Below are 19,399 nucleotides of genomic sequence, written 5' to 3' on the forward strand. Positions count from 1 at the left end.
TGAGATACAGTACCATACTTTCACTATAGTACAGTTTCAGCTCTTTAATTGAGTTAGATTGAGATACAGTACCATACTTTCACTATAGTACAGTTTCAGCTCTTTAATTGAGTTAGATTGGGATACAGTACCATACTTTCACTATAGTACAGTTTCAGCTCTTTAATTGAGTTAGATTGGGGTACAGTACCATACTTTCACTATAGTACAGTTTCAGCTCTTTTAATTGAGTTAGATTGGGATACAGTACCATACTTTCACTATAGTACAGTTTTCAGCTCTTTAATTGAGTTAGATTGAGATACAGTACCATACTTTCACTATAGTACAGTTTCAGCTCTTTAATTGAGTTAGATTGAGATACAGTACCATACTTTCACTATAGTACAGTTTCAGCTCTTTAATTGAGTTAGATTGGGATACAGTACCATACTTTCACTATAGTACAGTTTCAGCTCTTTAATTGAGTTAGATTGGGGTACAGTACCATACTTTCACTATAGTACAGTTTCAGCTCTTTTAATTGAGTTAGATTGGGATACAGTACCATACTTTCACTATAGTACAGTTTCAGCTCTTTAATTGAGTTAGATTGAGATACAGTACCATACTTTTACTATAGTACAGTTTCAGCTCTTTAATTGAGTTAGATTGAGATACGGTACCATACTTTCACTATAGTACAGTTTCAGCTCTTTAATTGAGTTCGATTGGGATATAGTACCATACTTTCACTATAGTACAGTTTCAGCTCTTTAATTGAGTTAGATTGAGATACAGTACCATACTTTCACTATAGTACAGTTTCAGCTCTTTAATTGAGTTAGATTGAGATACAGTACCATACTTTTACTATAGTACAGTTTCAGCTCTTTAATTGAGTTCGATTGGGATACAGTACCATACTTTCACTATAGTACAGTTTCAGCTCTTTAATTGAGTTAGATTGGGATACAGTACCATACTTTCACTATAGTACAGTTTCAGCTCTTTAATTGAGTTAGATTGTGGTACAGTACCATACTTTCACTATAGTACAGTTTCAGCTCTTTAATTGAGTTAGATTGTGGTACAGTACCATACTTTCACTATAGTACAGTTTCAGCTCTTTAATTGAGTTAGATTGGGATACAGTACCATACTTTCACTATAGTACAGTTTCAGCTCTTCTAATCGAGTTCGATTGGGATACAGTACCATACTTTCACTATAGTACAGTTTCAGCTCTTTAATTGAGTTAGATTGTGGTACAGTACCATACTTTCACTATAGTACAGTTTCAGCTCTTTAGTTGAGTTAGATTGTGGTACAGTACCATACTTTCACTATAGTACAGTTTCAGCTCTTTAATTGAGTTAGATTGGGATACAGTACCATACTTTCACTATAGTACAGTTTCAGCTCTTTAATTGAGTTAGATTGTGGTACAGTACCATACTTTCACTATAGTACAGTTTCAGCTCTTTAATTGAGTTAGATTGGGATACAGTACCATACTTTCACTATAGTACAGTTTCAGCTCTTCTAATCGAGTTCGATTGGGATACAGTACCATACTTTCACTATAGTACAGTTTCAGCTCTTTAATTGAGTTAGATTGTGGTACAGTACCATACTTTCACTATAGTACAGTTTCAGCTCTTTAGTTGAGTTAGATTGTGGTACAGTACCATACTTTCACTATAGTAAAGTTTCAGCTCTTTAATTGAGTTAGATTGGGATACGGTACCATACTTTCACTATAGTACAGTTTCAGCTCTTTAATTGAGTTAGATTGAGATACAGTACCATACTTTCACTATAGTACAGTTTCAGCTCTTTAATTGAGTTAGATTGTGGTACAGTACCATACTTTCACTATAGTACAGTTTCAGCTCTTTAATTGAGTTAGATTGGGATACAGTACCATACTTTCACTATAGTACAGTTTCAGCTCTTTAATTGAGTTAGATTGGGATACAGTACCATACTTTCACTATAGTACAGTTTCAGCTCTTTAATTGAGTTAGATTGGGATACGGTACCATACTTTCACTATAGTACAGTTTCAGCTCTTTAATTGAGTTAGATTGAGATACGGTACCATACTTTCACTATAGTACAGTTTCAGCTCTTTAATTGAGTTAGATTGAGATACAGTACCATACTTTCACTATAGTACAGTTTCTGCTCTTTAATTGAGTTAGATTGGGATACGGTACCATACTTTCACTATAGTACAGTTTCAGCTCTTTAATTGAGTTAGATTGAGATACAGTACCATACTTTCACTATAGTACAGTTTCTGCTCTTTAATTGAGTTAGATTGAGATACAGTACCATACTTTCACTATAGTACAGTTTCAGCTCTTTAATTGAGTTAGATTGAGATACAGTACCATACTTTCACTATAGTACAGTTTCAGCTCTTTAATTGAGTTAGATTGGGATACAGTACCATACTTTCACTATAGTACAGTTTCAGCTCTTTAAATTGAGTTAGATTGGGGTACAGTACCATACTTTCACTATAGTACAGTTTCAGCTCTTTAATTGAGTTAGATTGGGATACAGTACCATACTTTCACTATAGTACAGTTTCATCTCTTTAATTGAGTTAGATTGAGATACAGTACCATACTTACACTATAGTACAGTTTCAGCTCTTTAAATTGAGTTAGATTGGGGTACGGTACCATACTTTCACTATAGTACAGTTTCAGCTCTTTAATTGAGTTAGATTGGGATACGGTACCATACTTTCACTATAGTACAGTTTCAGCTCTTTAACTGAGTTAGATTGGGATACGGTACCATACTTTCACTATAGTACAGTTTCAGCTCTTTAATTGAGTTAGATTGAGATACGGTACCATACTTTCACTATAGTACAGTTTCAGCTCTTTAATTGAGTTAGATTGGGGTACGGTACCATACTTTCACTATAGTACAGTTTCAGCTCTTTAATTGAGTTAGATTGGGGTACGGTACCATACTTTCACTATAGTAAAGTTTCAGCTCTTTAATTGAGTTAGATTGGGGTACAGTACCATACTTTCACTATAGTACAGTTTCAGCTCTTTAATTGAGTTAGATTGGGATACAGTACCATACTTTCACTATAGTACAGTTTCGGCTCTTTAATTGAGTTAGATTGAGATACAGTACCATACTTTCACTATAGTACAGTTTCAGCTCTTTTAATTGAGTTAGATTGGGATACAGTACCATACTTTCACTATAGTACAGTTTCAGCTCTTTAATTGAGTAAGATTGGGGTACAGTACCATACTTTCACTATAGTACAGTTTCAGCTCTTTAATTGAGTTAGATTGAGATACAGTACCATACTTTCACTATAGTACAGTTTCAGCTCTTTAGTTGAGTTAGATTGGGGTACAGTACCATACTTTCACTATAGTACAGTTTCAGCTCTTTAATTGAGTTAGATTGGGATACGGTACCATACTTTCACTATAGTACAGTTTCAGCTCTTTAGTTGAGTTAGATTGGGATACGGTACCATACTTTCACTATAGTACAGTTTCAGCTCTTTAGTTGAGTTAGATTGGGGTACAGTACCATACTTTCACTATAGTACAGTTTCAGCTCTTTAATTGAGTTAGATTGGGATACAGTACCATACTTTCACTATAGTACAGTTTCAGCTCTTTAATTGAGTAAGATTGGGGTACAGTACCATACTTTCACTATAGTACAGTTTCAGCTCTTTAATTGAGTTAGATTGAGATACAGTACCATACTTTCACTATAGTACAGTTTCAGCTCTTTAATTGAGTTAGATTGAGATACGGTACCATACTTTCACTATAGTACAGTTTCAGCTCTTTAATTGAGTTAGATTGGGATACAGTACCATACTTTCACTATAGTACAGTTTCAGCTCTTTAATTGAGTTAGATTGAGATACGTTACCATACTTTCACTATAGTACAGTTTCAGCTCTTTAATTGAGTTAGATTGAGATACAGTACCATACTTTCACTATAGTACAGTTTCAGCTCTTTAATTGAGTTAGATTGGGATACAGTACCATACTTTCACTATAGTACTGTTTCAGCTCTTTAATTGAGTTAGATTAGGATACAGTACCATACTTTCACTATAGTACAGTTTCAGCTCTTTTAATTGAGTTAGATTAGGATACGGTACCATACTTTCACTATAGTACAGTTTCAGCTCTTTAATTGAGTTAGATTGGGGTACGGTACCATACTTTCACTATAGTACAGTTTCAGCTCTTTAATTGAGTTAGATTGGGGTACAGTACCATACTTTCACTATAGTACAGTTTCAGCTCTTTAATTGAGTTAGATTGGGATACAGTACCATACTTTCACTATAGTACAGTTTCAGCTCTTTAATTGAGTTAGATTGTGGTACAGTACCATACTTTCACTATAGTACAGTTTCAGCTCTTTAATTGAGTTAGATTGGGATACAGTACCATACTTTCACTATAGTACAGTTTCAGCTCTTCTAATCGAGTTCGATTGGGATACAGTACCATACTTTCACTATAGTACAGTTTCAGCTCTTTAATTGAGTTAGATTGTGGTACAGTACCATACTTTCACTATAGTACAGTTTCAGCTCTTTAGTTGAGTTAGATTGTGGTACAGTACCATACTTTCACTATAGTAAAGTTTCAGCTCTTTAATTGAGTTAGATTGGGATACGGTACCATACTTTCACTATAGTACAGTTTCAGCTCTTAATTGAGTTAGATTGAGATACAGTACCATACTTTCACTATAGTACAGTTTCAGCTCTTTAATTGAGTTAGATTGTGGTACAGTACCATACTTTCACTATAGTACAGTTTCAGCTCTTTAATTGAGTTAGATTGAGATACGGTACCATACTTTCACTATAGTACAGTTTCAGCTCTTTAATTGAGTTAGATTGAGATACAGTACCATACTTTCACTATAGTACAGTTTCTGCTCTTTAATTGAGTTAGATTGGGATACGGTACCATACTTTCACTATAGTACAGTTTCAGCTCTTTAATTGAGTTAGATTGAGATACAGTACCATACTTTCACTATAGTACAGTTTCTGCTCTTTAATTGAGTTAGATTGAGATACAGTACCATACTTTCACTATAGTACAGTTTCAGCTCTTTAATTGAGTTAGATTGAGATACAGTACCATACTTTCACTATAGTACAGTTTCAGCTCTTTAATTGAGTTAGATTGGGATACAGTACCATACTTTCACTATAGTACAGTTTCAGCTCTTTAAATTGAGTTAGATTGGGGTACAGTACCATACTTTCACTATAGTACAGTTTCAGCTCTTTAATTGAGTTAGATTGGGATACAGTACCATACTTTCACTATAGTACAGTTTCATCTCTTTAATTGAGTTAGATTGGGGTACAGTACCATACTTTCACTATAGTACAGTTTCAGCTCTTTAATTGAGTTAGATTGGGATACGGTACCATACTTTCACTATAGTACAGTTTCAGCTCTTTAACTGAGTTAGATTGGGATACGGTACCATACTTTCACTATAGTACAGTTTCAGCTCTTTAATTGAGTTAGATTGAGATACGGTACCATACTTTCACTATAGTACAGTTTCAGCTCTTTAATTGAGTTAGATTGGGGTACGGTACCATACTTTCACTATAGTACAGTTTCAGCTCTTTAATTGAGTTAGATTGGGGTACGGTACCATACTTTCACTATAGTAAAGTTTCAGCTCTTTAATTGAGTTAGATTGGGGTACAGTACCATACTTTCACTATAGTACAGTTTCAGCTCTTTAATTGAGTTAGATTGGGATACAGTACCATACTTTCACTATAGTACAGTTTCGGCTCTTTAATTGAGTTAGATTGAGATACAGTACCATACTTTCACTATAGTACAGTTTCAGCTCTTTTAATTGAGTTAGATTGGGATACAGTACCATACTTTCACTATAGTACAGTTTCAGCTCTTTAATTGAGTAAGATTGGGGTACAGTACCATACTTTCACTATAGTACAGTTTCAGCTCTTTAATTGAGTTAGATTGAGATACAGTACCATACTTTCACTATAGTACAGTTTCAGCTCTTTAGTTGAGTTAGATTGGGGTACAGTACCATACTTTCACTATAGTACAGTTTCAGCTCTTTAATTGAGTTAGATTGGGATACGGTACCATACTTTCACTATAGTACAGTTTCAGCTCTTTAGTTGAGTTAGATTGGGATACGGTACCATACTTTCACTATAGTACAGTTTCAGCTCTTTAGTTGAGTTAGATTGGGGTACAGTACCATACTTTCACTATAGTACAGTTTCAGCTCTTTAATTGAGTTAGATTGGGATACAGTACCATACTTTCACTATAGTACAGTTTCAGCTCTTTAATTGAGTTAGATTGGGATACGGTACCATACTTTCACTATAGTACAGTTTCAGCTCTTTAATTGAGTTAGATTGGGATACGGTACCATACTTTCACTATAGTACAGTTTCAGCTCTTTAATTGAGTTAGATTGGGATACAGTACCATACTTTCACTATAGTACAGTTTCAGCTCTTTAATTGAGTTAGATTGGGATACAGTACCATACTTTCACTATAGTACAGTTTCAGCTCTTTAATTGAGTTAGATTGGGATACAGTACCATACTTTCACTATAGTACAGTTTCAGCTCTTTAATTGAGTTAGATTGGGATACGGTACCATACTTTCACTATAGTACAGTTTCAGCTCTTTAATTGAGTTAGATTGGGATACGGTACCATACTTTTACACTATTTTCACTACAGTACCATACTTTCACTATAGTACAGTTTCAGCTCTTTAATTGAGTTAGATTGGGATACAGTACCATACTTTCACTATAGTACAGTTTCAGCTCTTTAATTGAGTTAGATTGGGATACGGTACCATACTTTCACTATAGTACAGTTTCAGCTCTTTAATTGAGTTAGATTGGGATACGGTACCATACTTTCACTATAGTACAGTTTCAGCTCCTTAATTGAGTTAGATTGGGGTACAGTACCATACTTTCACTATAGTACAGTTTCAGCTCTTTAATTGAGTTAGATTGGGGTACAGTACCATACTTTCACTATAGTACAGTTTCAGCTCTTTAATTGAGTTAGATTGGGATACAGTACCATACTTTCACTATAGTACAGTTTCAGCTCTTTAATTGAGTTAGATTGGGATACAGTACCATACTTTCACTATAGTACAGATTCAGCTCTTTAATTGAGTTAGATTGGGATACGGTACCATACTTTCACTATAGTACAGTTTCAGCTCTTTAATTGAGTTAGATTGGGATACGGTACCATACTTTCACTATAGTACAGTTTCAGCTCTTTAATTGAGTTAGATTGGGATACAGTACCATACTTTCACTATAGTACAGTTTCAGCTCTTTAATTGAGTTAGATTGGGATATGGTACCATACTTTCACTATAGTACAGTTTCAGCTCTTTAATTGAGTTAGATTGGGATACGGTACCATACTTTCACTATAGTACAGTTTCAGCTCTTTAATTGAGTTCGATTGGGGTACAGTACCATACTTTCATTATAGTACAGTTTCAGCTCTTTAATTGAGTTAGATTGGGATACAGTACCATACTTTCACTATAGTACAGTTTCAGCTCTTTAATTGAGTTCGATTGAGATACAGTACCATACTTTCACTATAGTACAGTTTAAGCTCTTCTAATCGAGTTCGATTGGGATACAGTACCATACTTTCACTATAGTACAGTTTCAGCTCTTTAATTGAGTTCGATTGGGGTACAGTACCATACTTTCACTATAGTACAGTTTCAGCTCTTTAATTGAGTTCGATTGAGATACAGTACCATACTTTCACTATAGTACAGTTTCAGCTCTTTAATTGAGTTAGATTGGGGTACAGTACCATACTTTCACTATAGTACAGTTTCAGCTCTTTAGTTGAGTTCGATTGGGGTACAGTACCATACTTTCACTATAGTACAGTTTCAGCTCTTTAATTGAGTTCGATTGAGATACAGTACCATACTTTCACTATAGTACAGTTTCAGCTCTTTAATTGAGTTAGATTGGGATACGGTACCATACTTTCACTATAGTACAGTTTCAGCTCTTTAATTGAGTTAGATTGGGATACGGTACCATACTTTCACTATAGTACAGTTTCAGCTCTTTAATTGAGTTAGATTGGGATACGGTACCATACTTTCACTATAGTACAGTTTCAGCTCCTTAATTGAGTTAGATTGGGGTACAGTACCATACTTTCACTATAGTACAGTTTCAGCTCTTTAATTGAGTTAGATTGGGGTACAGTACCATACTTTCACTATAGTACAGTTTCAGCTCTTTAATTGAGTTAGATTGGGATACGGTACCATACTTTCACTATAGTACAGTTTCAGCTCTTTAATTGAGTTAGATTGGGATACGGTACCATACTTTCACTATAGTACAGATTCAGCTCTTTAATTGAGTTAGATTGGGATACGGTACCATACTTTCACTATAGTACAGTTTCAGCTCTTTAATTGAGTTAGATTGGGATACGGTACCATACTTTCACTATAGTACAGTTTCAGCTCTTTAATTGAGTTAGATTGGGATACGGTACCATACTTTCACTATAGTACAGTTTCAGCTCTTTAATTGAGTTAGATTGGGATACGGTACCATACTTTCACTATAGTACAGTTTCAGCTCTTTAATTGAGTTAGATTGGGATACGGTACCATACTTTCACTATAGTACAGTTTCAGCTCTTTAATTGAGTTCGATTGGGGTACAGTACCATACTTTCATTATAGTACAGTTTCAGCTCTTTAATTGAGTTAGATTGGGATACAGTACCATACTTTCACTATAGTACAGTTTCAGCTCTTTAATTGAGTTCGATTGAGATACAGTACCATACTTTCACTATAGTACAGTTTAAGCTCTTCTAATCGAGTTCGATTGGGATACAGTACCATACTTTCACTATAGTACAGTTTCAGCTCTTTAATTGAGTTCGATTGGGGTACAGTACCATACTTTCACTATAGTACAGTTTCAGCTCTTTAATTGAGTTCGATTGAGATACAGTACCATACTTTCACTATAGTACAGTTTCAGCTCTTTAATTGAGTTAGATTGGGGTACAGTACCATACTTTCACTATAGTACAGTTTCAGCTCTTTAGTTGAGTTCGATTGGGGTACAGTACCATACTTTCACTATAGTACAGTTTCAGCTCTTTAATTGAGTTCGATTGAGATACAGTACCATACTTTCACTATAGTACAGTTTCAGCTCTTTAATTCAGTTAGATTGGGATACAGTACCATACTTTCACTATAGTACAGTTTTAGCTCTTTAATTGAGTTAGATTGGGATACAGTACCATACTTTTCATTATAGTACAGTTTCAGCTCTTTAATTGAGTAAGATTGGGATACAGTACCATACTTTCACTATAGTACAGTTTCAGCTCTTTAATTGAGTTAGATTGGGATACGGTACCATACCTTTACTAAAGTACAGTTTCAGCTCTTTAATTGAGTTAGATTGGGGTACGGTACCATACTTTCACTATAGTACAGTTTCAGCTCTTTAATTGAGTTAGATTGGGGTACAGTACCATACTTTCACTATAGTACAGTTTCAGCTCTTTAATTGAGTTAGATTGGGATACAGTACCATACTTTCACTATAGTACAGTTTCAGCTCTTTAATTGAGTTAGATTGGGATACAGTACCATACTTTCACTATAGTACAGTTTCAGCTCTTTAATTGAGTTCGATTGGGATACAGTACCATACTTTCACTATAGTACAGTTTCAGCTCTTTAATTGAGTTAGATTGGGATACAGTACCATACTTTCACTATAGTACAGTTTCAGCTCTTTAATTGAGTTAGATTGGGATATGGTACCATACTTTCACTATAGTACAGTTTCAGCTCTTTAATTGAGTTAGATTGGGATACGGTACCATACTTTCACTATAGTACAGTTTCAGCTCTTTAATTGAGTTCGATTGGGGTACAGTACCATACTTTCATTATAGTACAGTTTCAGCTCTTTAATTGAGTTAGATTGGGATACAGTACCATACTTTCACTATAGTACAGTTTCAGCTCTTTAATTGAGTTCGATTGAGATACAGTACCATACTTTCACTATAGTACAGTTTAAGCTCTTCTAATCGAGTTCGATTGGGATACAGTACCATACTTTCACTATAGTACAGTTTCAGCTCTTTAATTGAGTTCGATTGGGGTACAGTACCATACTTTCACTATAGTACAGTTTCAGCTCTTTAATTGAGTTCGATTGAGATACAGTACCATACTTTCACTATAGTACAGTTTCAGCTCTTTAATTGAGTTAGATTGGGGTACAGTACCATACTTTCACTATAGTACAGTTTCAGCTCTTTAGTTGAGTTCGATTGGGGTACAGTACCATACTTTCACTATAGTACAGTTTCAGCTCTTTAATTGAGTTCGATTGAGATACAGTACCATACTTTCACTATAGTACAGTTTCAGCTCTTTAATTGAGTTAGATTGGGATACAGTACCATACTTTCACTATAGTACAGTTTCAGCTCTTTAATTGAGTTAGATTGGGATACGGTACCATACTTTCACTATAGTACAGTTTCAGCTCTTTAATTGAGTTAGATTGGGATACGGTACCATACTTTCTCTATAGTACAGTTTCAGCTCCTTAATTGAGTTAGATTGGGGTACAGTACCATACTTTCACTATAGTACAGTTTCAGCTCTTTAATTGAGTTAGATTGGGGTACAGTACCATACTTTCACTATAGTACAGTTTCAGCTCTTTAATTGAGTTAGATTGGGATACAGTACCATACTTTCACTATAGTACAGTTTCAGCTCTTTAATTGAGTTAGATTGGGATACAGTACCATACTTTCACTATAGTACAGATTCAGCTCTTTAATTGAGTTAGATTGGGATACGGTACCATACTTTCACTATAGTACAGTTTCAGCTCTTTAATTGAGTTAGATTGGGATACGGTACCATACTTTCACTATAGTACAGTTTCAGCTCTTTAATTGAGTTAGATTGGGATACAGTACCATACTTTCACTATAGTACAGTTTCAGCTCTTTAATTGAGTTAGATTGGGATACGGTACCATACTTTCACTATAGTACAGTTTCAGCTCTTTAATTGAGTTAGATTGGGATACGGTACCATACTTTAACTATAGTACAGTTTCAGCTCTTTAATTGAGTTCGATTGGGGTACAGTACCATACTTTCATTATAGTACAGTTTCAGCTCTTTAATTGAGTTAGATTGGGATACAGTACCATACTTTCACTATAGTACAGTTTCAGCTCTTTAATTGAGTTCGATTGAGATACAGTACCATACTTTCACTATAGTACAGTTTAAGCTCTTCTAATCGAGTTCGATTGGGATACAGTACCATACTTTCACTATAGTACAGTTTCAGCTCTTTAATTGAGTTCGATTGGGGTACAGTACCATACTTTCACTATAGTACAGTTTCAGCTCTTTAATTGAGTTCGATTGAGATACAGTACCATACTTTCACTATAGTACAGTTTCAGCTCTTTAATTGAGTTAGATTGGGGTACAGTACCATACTTTCACTATAGTACAGTTTCAGCTCTTTAGTTGAGTTCGATTGGGGTACAGTACCATACTTTCACTATAGTACAGTTTCAGCTCTTTAATTGAGTTCGATTGAGATACAGTACCATACTTTCACTATAGTACAGTTTCAGCTCTTTAATTGAGTTAGATTGGGATACAGTACCATACTTTCACTATAGTACAGTTTCAGCTCTTTAATTGAGTTAGATTGGGATACGGTACCATACTTTCACTATAGTACAGTTTCAGCTCTTTAATTGAGTTAGATTGGGATACGGTACCATACTTTCACTATAGTACAGTTTCAGCTCCTTAATTGAGTTAGATTGGGGTACAGTACCATACTTTCACTATAGTACAGTTTCAGCTCTTTAATTGAGTTAGATTGGGGTACAGTACCATACTTTCACTATAGTACAGTTTCAGCTCTTTAATTGAGTTAGATTGGGATACAGTACCATACTTTCACTATAGTACAGTTTCAGCTCTTTAATTGAGTTAGATTGGGATACAGTACCATACTTTCACTATAGTACAGATTCAGCTCTTTAATTGAGTTAGATTGGGATACGGTACCATACTTTCACTATAGTACAGTTTCAGCTCTTTAATTGAGTTAGATTGGGATACGGTACCATACTTTCACTATAGTACAGTTTCAGCTCTTTAATTGAGTTAGATTGGGATACAGTACCATACTTTCACTATAGTACAGTTTCAGCTCTTTAATTGAGTTAGATTGGGATACGGTACCATACTTTCACTATAGTACAGTTTCAGCTCTTTAATTGAGTTAGATTGGGATACGGTACCATACTTTCACTATAGTACAGTTTCAGCTCTTTAATTGAGTTAGATTGGGATACGGTACCATACTTTCACTATAGTACAGTTTCAGCTCTTTAATTGAGTTCGATTGGGGTACAGTACCATACTTTCATTATAGTACAGTTTCAGCTCTTTAATTGAGTTAGATTGGGATACAGTACCATACTTTCACTATAGTACAGTTTCAGCTCTTTAATTGAGTTCGATTGAGATACAGTACCATACTTTCACTATAGTACAGTTTAAGCTCTTCTAATCGAGTTCGATTGGGATACAGTACCATACTTTCACTATAGTACAGTTTCAGCTCTTTAATTGAGTTCGATTGGGGTACAGTACCATACTTTCACTATAGTACAGTTTCAGCTCTTTAATTGAGTTCGATTGAGATACAGTACCATACTTTCACTATAGTACAGTTTCAGCTCTTTAATTGAGTTAGATTGGGGTACAGTACCATACTTTCACTATAGTACAGTTTCAGCTCTTTAGTTGAGTTCGATTGGGGTACAGTACCATACTTTCACTATAGTACAGTTTCAGCTCTTTAATTGAGTTCGATTGAGATACAGTACCATACTTTCACTATAGTACAGTTTCAGCTCTTTAATTCAGTTAGATTGGGATACAGTACCATACTTTCACTATAGTACAGTTTTAGCTCTTTAATTGAGTTAGATTGGGATACAGTACCATACTTTTCATTATAGTACAGTTTCAGCTCTTTAATTGAGTAAGATTGGGATACAGTACCATACTTTCACTATAGTACAGTTTCAGCTCTTTAATTGAGTTAGATTGGGATACGGTACCATACCTTTACTAAAGTACAGTTTCAGCTCTTTAATTGAGTTAGATTGGGGTACGGTACCATACTTTCACTATAGTACAGTTTCAGCTCTTTAATTGAGTTAGATTGGGGTACAGTACCATACTTTCACTATAGTACAGTTTCAGCTCTTTAATTGAGTTAGATTGGGATACAGTACCATACTTTCACTATAGTACAGTTTCAGCTCTTTAATTGAGTTAGATTGGGATACAGTACCATACTTTCACTATAGTACAGTTTCAGCTCTTTAATTGAGTTCGATTGGGATACAGTACCATACTTTCACTATAGTACAGTTTCAGCTCTTTAATTGAGTTCGATTGAGATACAGTACCATACTTTCACTATAGTACAGTTTCAGCTCTTCTAATCGAGTTCGATTGAGATACAGTACCATACTTTCACTATAGTACAGTTTCAGCTCTTTAATTGAGTTATATTGGGGTACAGTACCATACTTTCACTATAGTACAGTTTCAGCTCTTTAATTGAGTTAGATTGGGATACAGTACCATACTTTCACTATAGTACAGTTTCAGCTCTTTAATTGAGTTCGATTGAGATACAGTACCATACTTTCACTATAGTACAGTTTCAGCTCTTTAATTCAGTTAGATTGGGATACAGTACCATACTTTCACTATAGTACAGTTTCAGCTCTTTAATTGAGTTCGATTGAGATACAGTACCATACTTTCACTATAGTACAGTTTCAGCTCTTTAATTCAGTTAGATTGGGATACAGTACCATACTTTCACTATAGTACAGTTTCAGCTCTTTAATTGAGTAAGATTGGGATACAGTACCATACTTTCACTATAGTACAGTTTCAGCTCTTTAATTGAGTTAGATTGGGATACGGTACCATACCTTTACTAAAGTACAGTTTCAGCTCTTTAATTGAGTTAGATTGGGGTACGGTACCATACTTTCACTATAGTACAGTTTCAGCTCTTTAATTGAGTTAGATTGGGGTACAGTACCATACTTTCACTATAGTACAGTTTCAGCTCTTTAATTGAGTTAGATTGGGATACAGTACCATACTTTCACTATAGTACAGTTTCAGCTCTTTAATTGAGTTAGATTGGGATACAGTACCATACTTTCACTATAGTACAGTTTCAGCTCTTTAATTGAGTTCGATTGGGATACAGTACCATACTTTCACTATAGTACAGTTTCAGCTCTTTAATTGAGTTCGATTGAGATACAGTACCATACTTTCACTATAGTACAGTTTCAGCTCTTCTAATCGAGTTCGATTGGGATACAGTACCATACTTTCACTATAGTACAGTTTCAGCTCTTTAATTGAGTTCGATTGGGGTACAGTACCATACTTTCACTATAGTACAGTTTCAGCTCTTTAATTGAGTTCGATTGAGATACAGTACCATACTTTCACTATAGTACAGTTTCAGCTCTTTAATTGAGTTATATTGGGGTACAGTACCATACTTTCACTATAGTACAGTTTCAGCTCTTTAATTGAGTTAGATTGGGATACAGTACCATACTTTCACTATAGTACAGTTTCAGCTCTTTTAATTGAGTTAGATTGTACACAGTGGCCTGACTGACTCAGTATGTTGTAAAGGTTCACTGTTAACACTCTCACCTCCACCTTTCTCATCTCTTCCAGGTTCTCACTCCTTGGCTCTACTTTCAGTTTACATTAAAGGAGATACTCCGTTTCCTGAGTTTAGCTTCACCTTGAAGTTGGATGACATCACAGTTGGATACTTTAATTCTGGGACAAAGACGTATGTTCCCAGAAGTCTTGATAACACAGAGGAAGATGAACATGTGATCGACCCCAACATTTTGAAGACCGTCAGTTCCTACATTCATGCTGACCATGAAGACAGACATTTATACGTAAAGTACGACTTAAATTTGACTGAAAGTGAGTGAAATCATTTTAATATCAGTAAATCATTGAGTGAACTGTATTCACACAGATGTCTCATATTTTATTTTTAATATTTTATTATTATTGTTGTTGTTGTTTTTTTACCCACCCATGCATAGTTCCCCCTAGCACTTTTCTTCTGTTCCAGACATTTATGTGGAGCAGAGACTGGTGGTGTGTGAACTGCTGGATAACGACAAACCTGGACAAATAATCACCAAAAACGCAATCGGAGGCTCCACAATGGATGAACTGTATTTCTATGAAGGGAAATATACCTACCAAAATGGCTTAAATCTCACAGCGGAGAAGCTGAAGCCACATTTGGATTTATCCCTCTGGCGTTATGGAAATATGTACTACCCAGCATGCATTGAAACGCTCAGGGGGTATCTGAAAAAGAGAGGCAATCAGGTGAAAAGGAAAGGTAAGATCTACAAGTACAGAAACAGAATGGTTTGTTCTTGTTATTTCTGGCCTTTGGGTGAAGTGTGATTGGTGGCATGCTCACACAGTAGCAGTTAATAAACTGAGGCTGTCTGAATGTTAACACTGGAGCTACGACTCTAATTCAGCACGCAGTGGAAGCTTGTGGAAGCTCCACCAGTCAGCATGGTGCTTACTGCAGGCCTGCAGCTCTAGTTTGGGAATCACTGAAATGGTAAACCTAAACAGGCTGTGGCCCATCTGTTTTCTCAGATCTTCTTCGAGGACAGGACAGGCTGAGTTGTGGATGGGAGCTTGTGATGAATTGTGATATATATACAAACTGTGATTAATTGTGTGATGCTTTAAGCAGAATCTGAGACTGGGCAACTCTGTGACTTTTGACCCTTCCTTCTAATCAGATAAGGCCTTGTAGGAATACGGCTCTTCATGCCATCAGGACCACTTTGATGCTCAATTTCTCATTAGAAAGTTCAGTCTTCTACCAATCTAAATCTGATGCTCTCTCTAAAGTGACTCATTCTGCTGTCCTTCAGTGAAACCCAGAGTGAGGCTCCTTCAGAGAAGACGCTCCGTTTCTGGGTGGGATGGGGTCACCTGTCTGGCCACTGGTTTCTACCCCCGTCACATCAACCTGACCATCCTCAGGGACGGACAGACAGTCCCAGACCACCTGATCACGGGGGGAGAGCTGCTGCCCAACGGAGACGGAACCTACCAGATGAGGAAGAGTCTGGAGCTCAGTGAGGAAGAACAGAAGAAGCACAACTACACTTGTACTGTCACTCATCTCAGCCTGGACAACAAGCTGGATGTTCTTCTGGGTACTGAACTTCAGCATTTCTGAGAAACTAGGTAAAGTAACTCTGATCTGTTTGATAACCTTTAAAAAATTCCATTTCAGATCTTGATCCAGGAGAACCCATCGTTCCCATTGTTGGATCTGTTGTGGCTGCACTGCTCTTGGTGTGTGTGATAGCAGCTGTCTGCTGGATCACCCGCAGGAGGAAGCGGAGAGGTAAGAGATCAAGTAGATTACAAAAACATAAAGTACACTGCTAATAAACACTGGGAATCTCTTAAGGCACTTTGAGGAACCTTCAGGAAACCTGTTTCTTCTAAAAAGCTTTTCTTGAAGGTTCCTTTAAGCACCTTAAGAGGTTCCTCTAGAGTTTCAAATTGAAGATCTTATACGTGTAGAAGTGTAGATGTCCTCTGTTTACTCTCATGTTTTCTATGATGAATCTTTCTGGTCATTCTGTCCTTATTGTCCTCTTCTACAGCTTCCTCTCAGGGTGAGTATATATACATTTGAACACTTGCACCTCTGTTGCTTCTGGGTACAATAATACATATAATCTGTGTTTTATATTTGTATATAAATTAAATACAGCTGAAGACGTTGGAAATGAACGCTATAGAACAAAGGAAGATCTTTGTGACACTGGGTGGTAAAGCTGTTGTTGCTCATAGGTACTTCTATTTATCAATAGCACTTACAGTTGTCTGGGGCAGCTCTATCCAGGCAGAAAGTCCACTGTAACTGGCAGGGACACTGTAACTGGCCCAACAGTGGCAGCTTGCCGAGCCCGGGAATCGAACCCACAACCCTGTTATCGATATCCCAGTGCTCTAACCGCTGAGCCACCACTACCACTGGACATCCTATAAAAGTCACTGGGCTTTTTAGTACGACCTACTCTACTGCCAGTGTGTGTCTGTGGAGGCTGGATGACCCCTGTTAGCAGTGGTTGTGGCTTAAGTACCTAAACTCAATAATTAGGACGAGTGTCTACATAATTGTTTGGGGCCATATCTTTATTATTATTTGTACTGTATTATTTGTAGTGTATCTGTGGAGATTAAACGCAGCCACCAAAGCAAAAGTCAAGGCCTCAAACGTAAACAAACAAACAAAAAAATAAATAAACCAAAAATAGAAATGGTTTCCTATAAACCCTGAATCAGACTAAACTGGAATAGAGTATCTAGAAGAAAACGAGACATAGAAAACCCAGACAGCTTCATCTTTACACCTGAACTGATGAGCTTGGAGCATGGGCAGGTGAGTCTCAGGAGCACTTTCAGGTGATGGGCGGGGCTTAGAAGAGCTTGGCATGCACATGGCCTGTCCATCTGTTAACAAAAGCCTGTGGCTCAACTTCCTGGGTCATACCTAACAGGGCCAGCAGTTGGAGCCATTTGGTATTATTGAATTCTACCTGTTGCATTATTAGTGTTTAATTGAGAGGCTGTTGATTTAACACCGTTGGCTGCATTGCAAACTGACCCTCAATGTAAGGGTCAGTTGCTTGCTTGATTAAAGTTTAATTCATGTTTTCTTCCTTTGCTGCAGTTCTGATAGAGGTCTGAGCTTTTCTAGGATTGTTATGTTACTGAATGAGTGTTCAGCTGGTCTGGTCAGTGCTGTCAGCTTCCTGAAAGTGGTTTAACCCACTAACTGCATGTATTTCTTTTTTCAGCTGCAGAAGAAAGTGAGACTTCACTGAATGTCACTGAAAACTAGCTGATTATGAAGAATCATAACATAAATGCTTCACATTCTGGTATTTTATTCAATACATATGTGAATTCTTCTTCAAGTGGCTAGTCACCAGCTTATTTTCCTACCCGTCAGCCTTTGCTCAGAACTGTAATGGAGTAAAAGCTGCTGCTTCGGCTCTAATATTCACCTGCTAGTGTTCTTAGTGTCGAGTACTTCTGATTTGAACTGAAATATTCAGAGTTTTTAAAGACTATTTTATAGAATTTATGGATCCTAACAACAAAATATAGGGATAGACTGACTTTATGCTCACAGAGAAATGTTATTTAAGTGTTTATTTAAAAAAAGGTTGATCACATATATACAGATATTTCCAAAATACAAAAATATATTATCTAATAAATAATTTAAATTAAAACAATGTGCACTATTGCAGTTCATAGATATTTAAGCTTTCCATATCCAGTCCACATCCTCAGGATTCTTCGCCGGGGTTCACTGCAGGGCAGCCGGGTCACAGTGTGTGGTGGTTTGACTCATGTGGCTGCGAAACTGTGGAGAAGCAAATGAAAGGGTTACTTTCAGGAGCTGAATCACATCAAGGAAAGTGCGTTTCATGACTGTGCATTAATAACTATTAAACTATTAAAGTTTTATATTTTAAAAACGTGCTTTTGTTTTAGCGAGAACCTTCAAATTAGTAAATGTGGTCAAAAGTTTGGGGACATTCTTTAAAAACTTGATTTTTCTTTGATAAATGTTACATTTCAGTGTGGTCAGAAAGCCCAGCAGAGGTTGAGTGATGGTAAATCAGCTGTGAGCCTCTGTGAGACTCTAGGTATATTTACACATGTAATCACATGCTTTCCTCTGTGCTAACTTGCTTTAATGTGTTATTGCAGGCCAATAAAGAAACTATGTATAAACTAAATTTCATGTACTTTATGTTTTAATATAAGGTCCGAGTTTATAGAAGGTTATTAAACGGGTTCTGATGCCTAACAACATTCTGACAGGCACTGTATTTGTCCTGCTAATAACTCCTATATGAACTGAAAGTGTCCTTACCAGAGGGAACTGGGAGTCTCTGTAGTAATCAGCTATGTTTGAGCTTGTCTCCATCTGTTGAGCTGAAGCTGTGAAGGCCATGTCTCCCTGGCAGAGCTGACCGCTGTATAGGGGATCTTCCTGGGTTGCACTCTGGCTCCACATGTCTGAAAACCCACCCTGCTG

The 19,399-nt window shown here is 36.3% G+C and overlaps 1 protein-coding gene across 1 annotated transcript in view; it reads left to right on the plus strand.

Annotated features, from left to right (window-relative positions):
- The window catches only part of LOC140541512 (major histocompatibility complex class I-related gene protein-like), a 22,507-nt gene extending 3,410 nt beyond the window's left edge, over positions 1–19,097 (plus strand). The window contains exons 2-6 of the mRNA XM_072664180.1: positions 14,944–15,207; positions 15,362–15,640; positions 16,197–16,484; positions 16,565–16,678; positions 16,944–19,097. Coding sequence (XP_072520281.1) covers positions 14,944–15,207; positions 15,362–15,640; positions 16,197–16,484; positions 16,565–16,678; positions 16,944–16,975 — 977 coding nt within the window. The 3' untranslated portion in view covers positions 16,976–19,097. The remainder of the gene's footprint in view (positions 1–14,943; positions 15,208–15,361; positions 15,641–16,196; positions 16,485–16,564; positions 16,679–16,943) is intronic.
- The last annotated feature ends 302 nt before the right edge of the window (positions 19,098–19,399 follow it).

The sequence above is a fragment of the Salminus brasiliensis genome, chromosome 19 (genome assembly GCF_030463535.1).
Source record: "Salminus brasiliensis chromosome 19, fSalBra1.hap2, whole genome shotgun sequence".
Classification (NCBI taxonomy): Eukaryota; Metazoa; Chordata; class Actinopteri; order Characiformes; family Bryconidae; genus Salminus; species Salminus brasiliensis.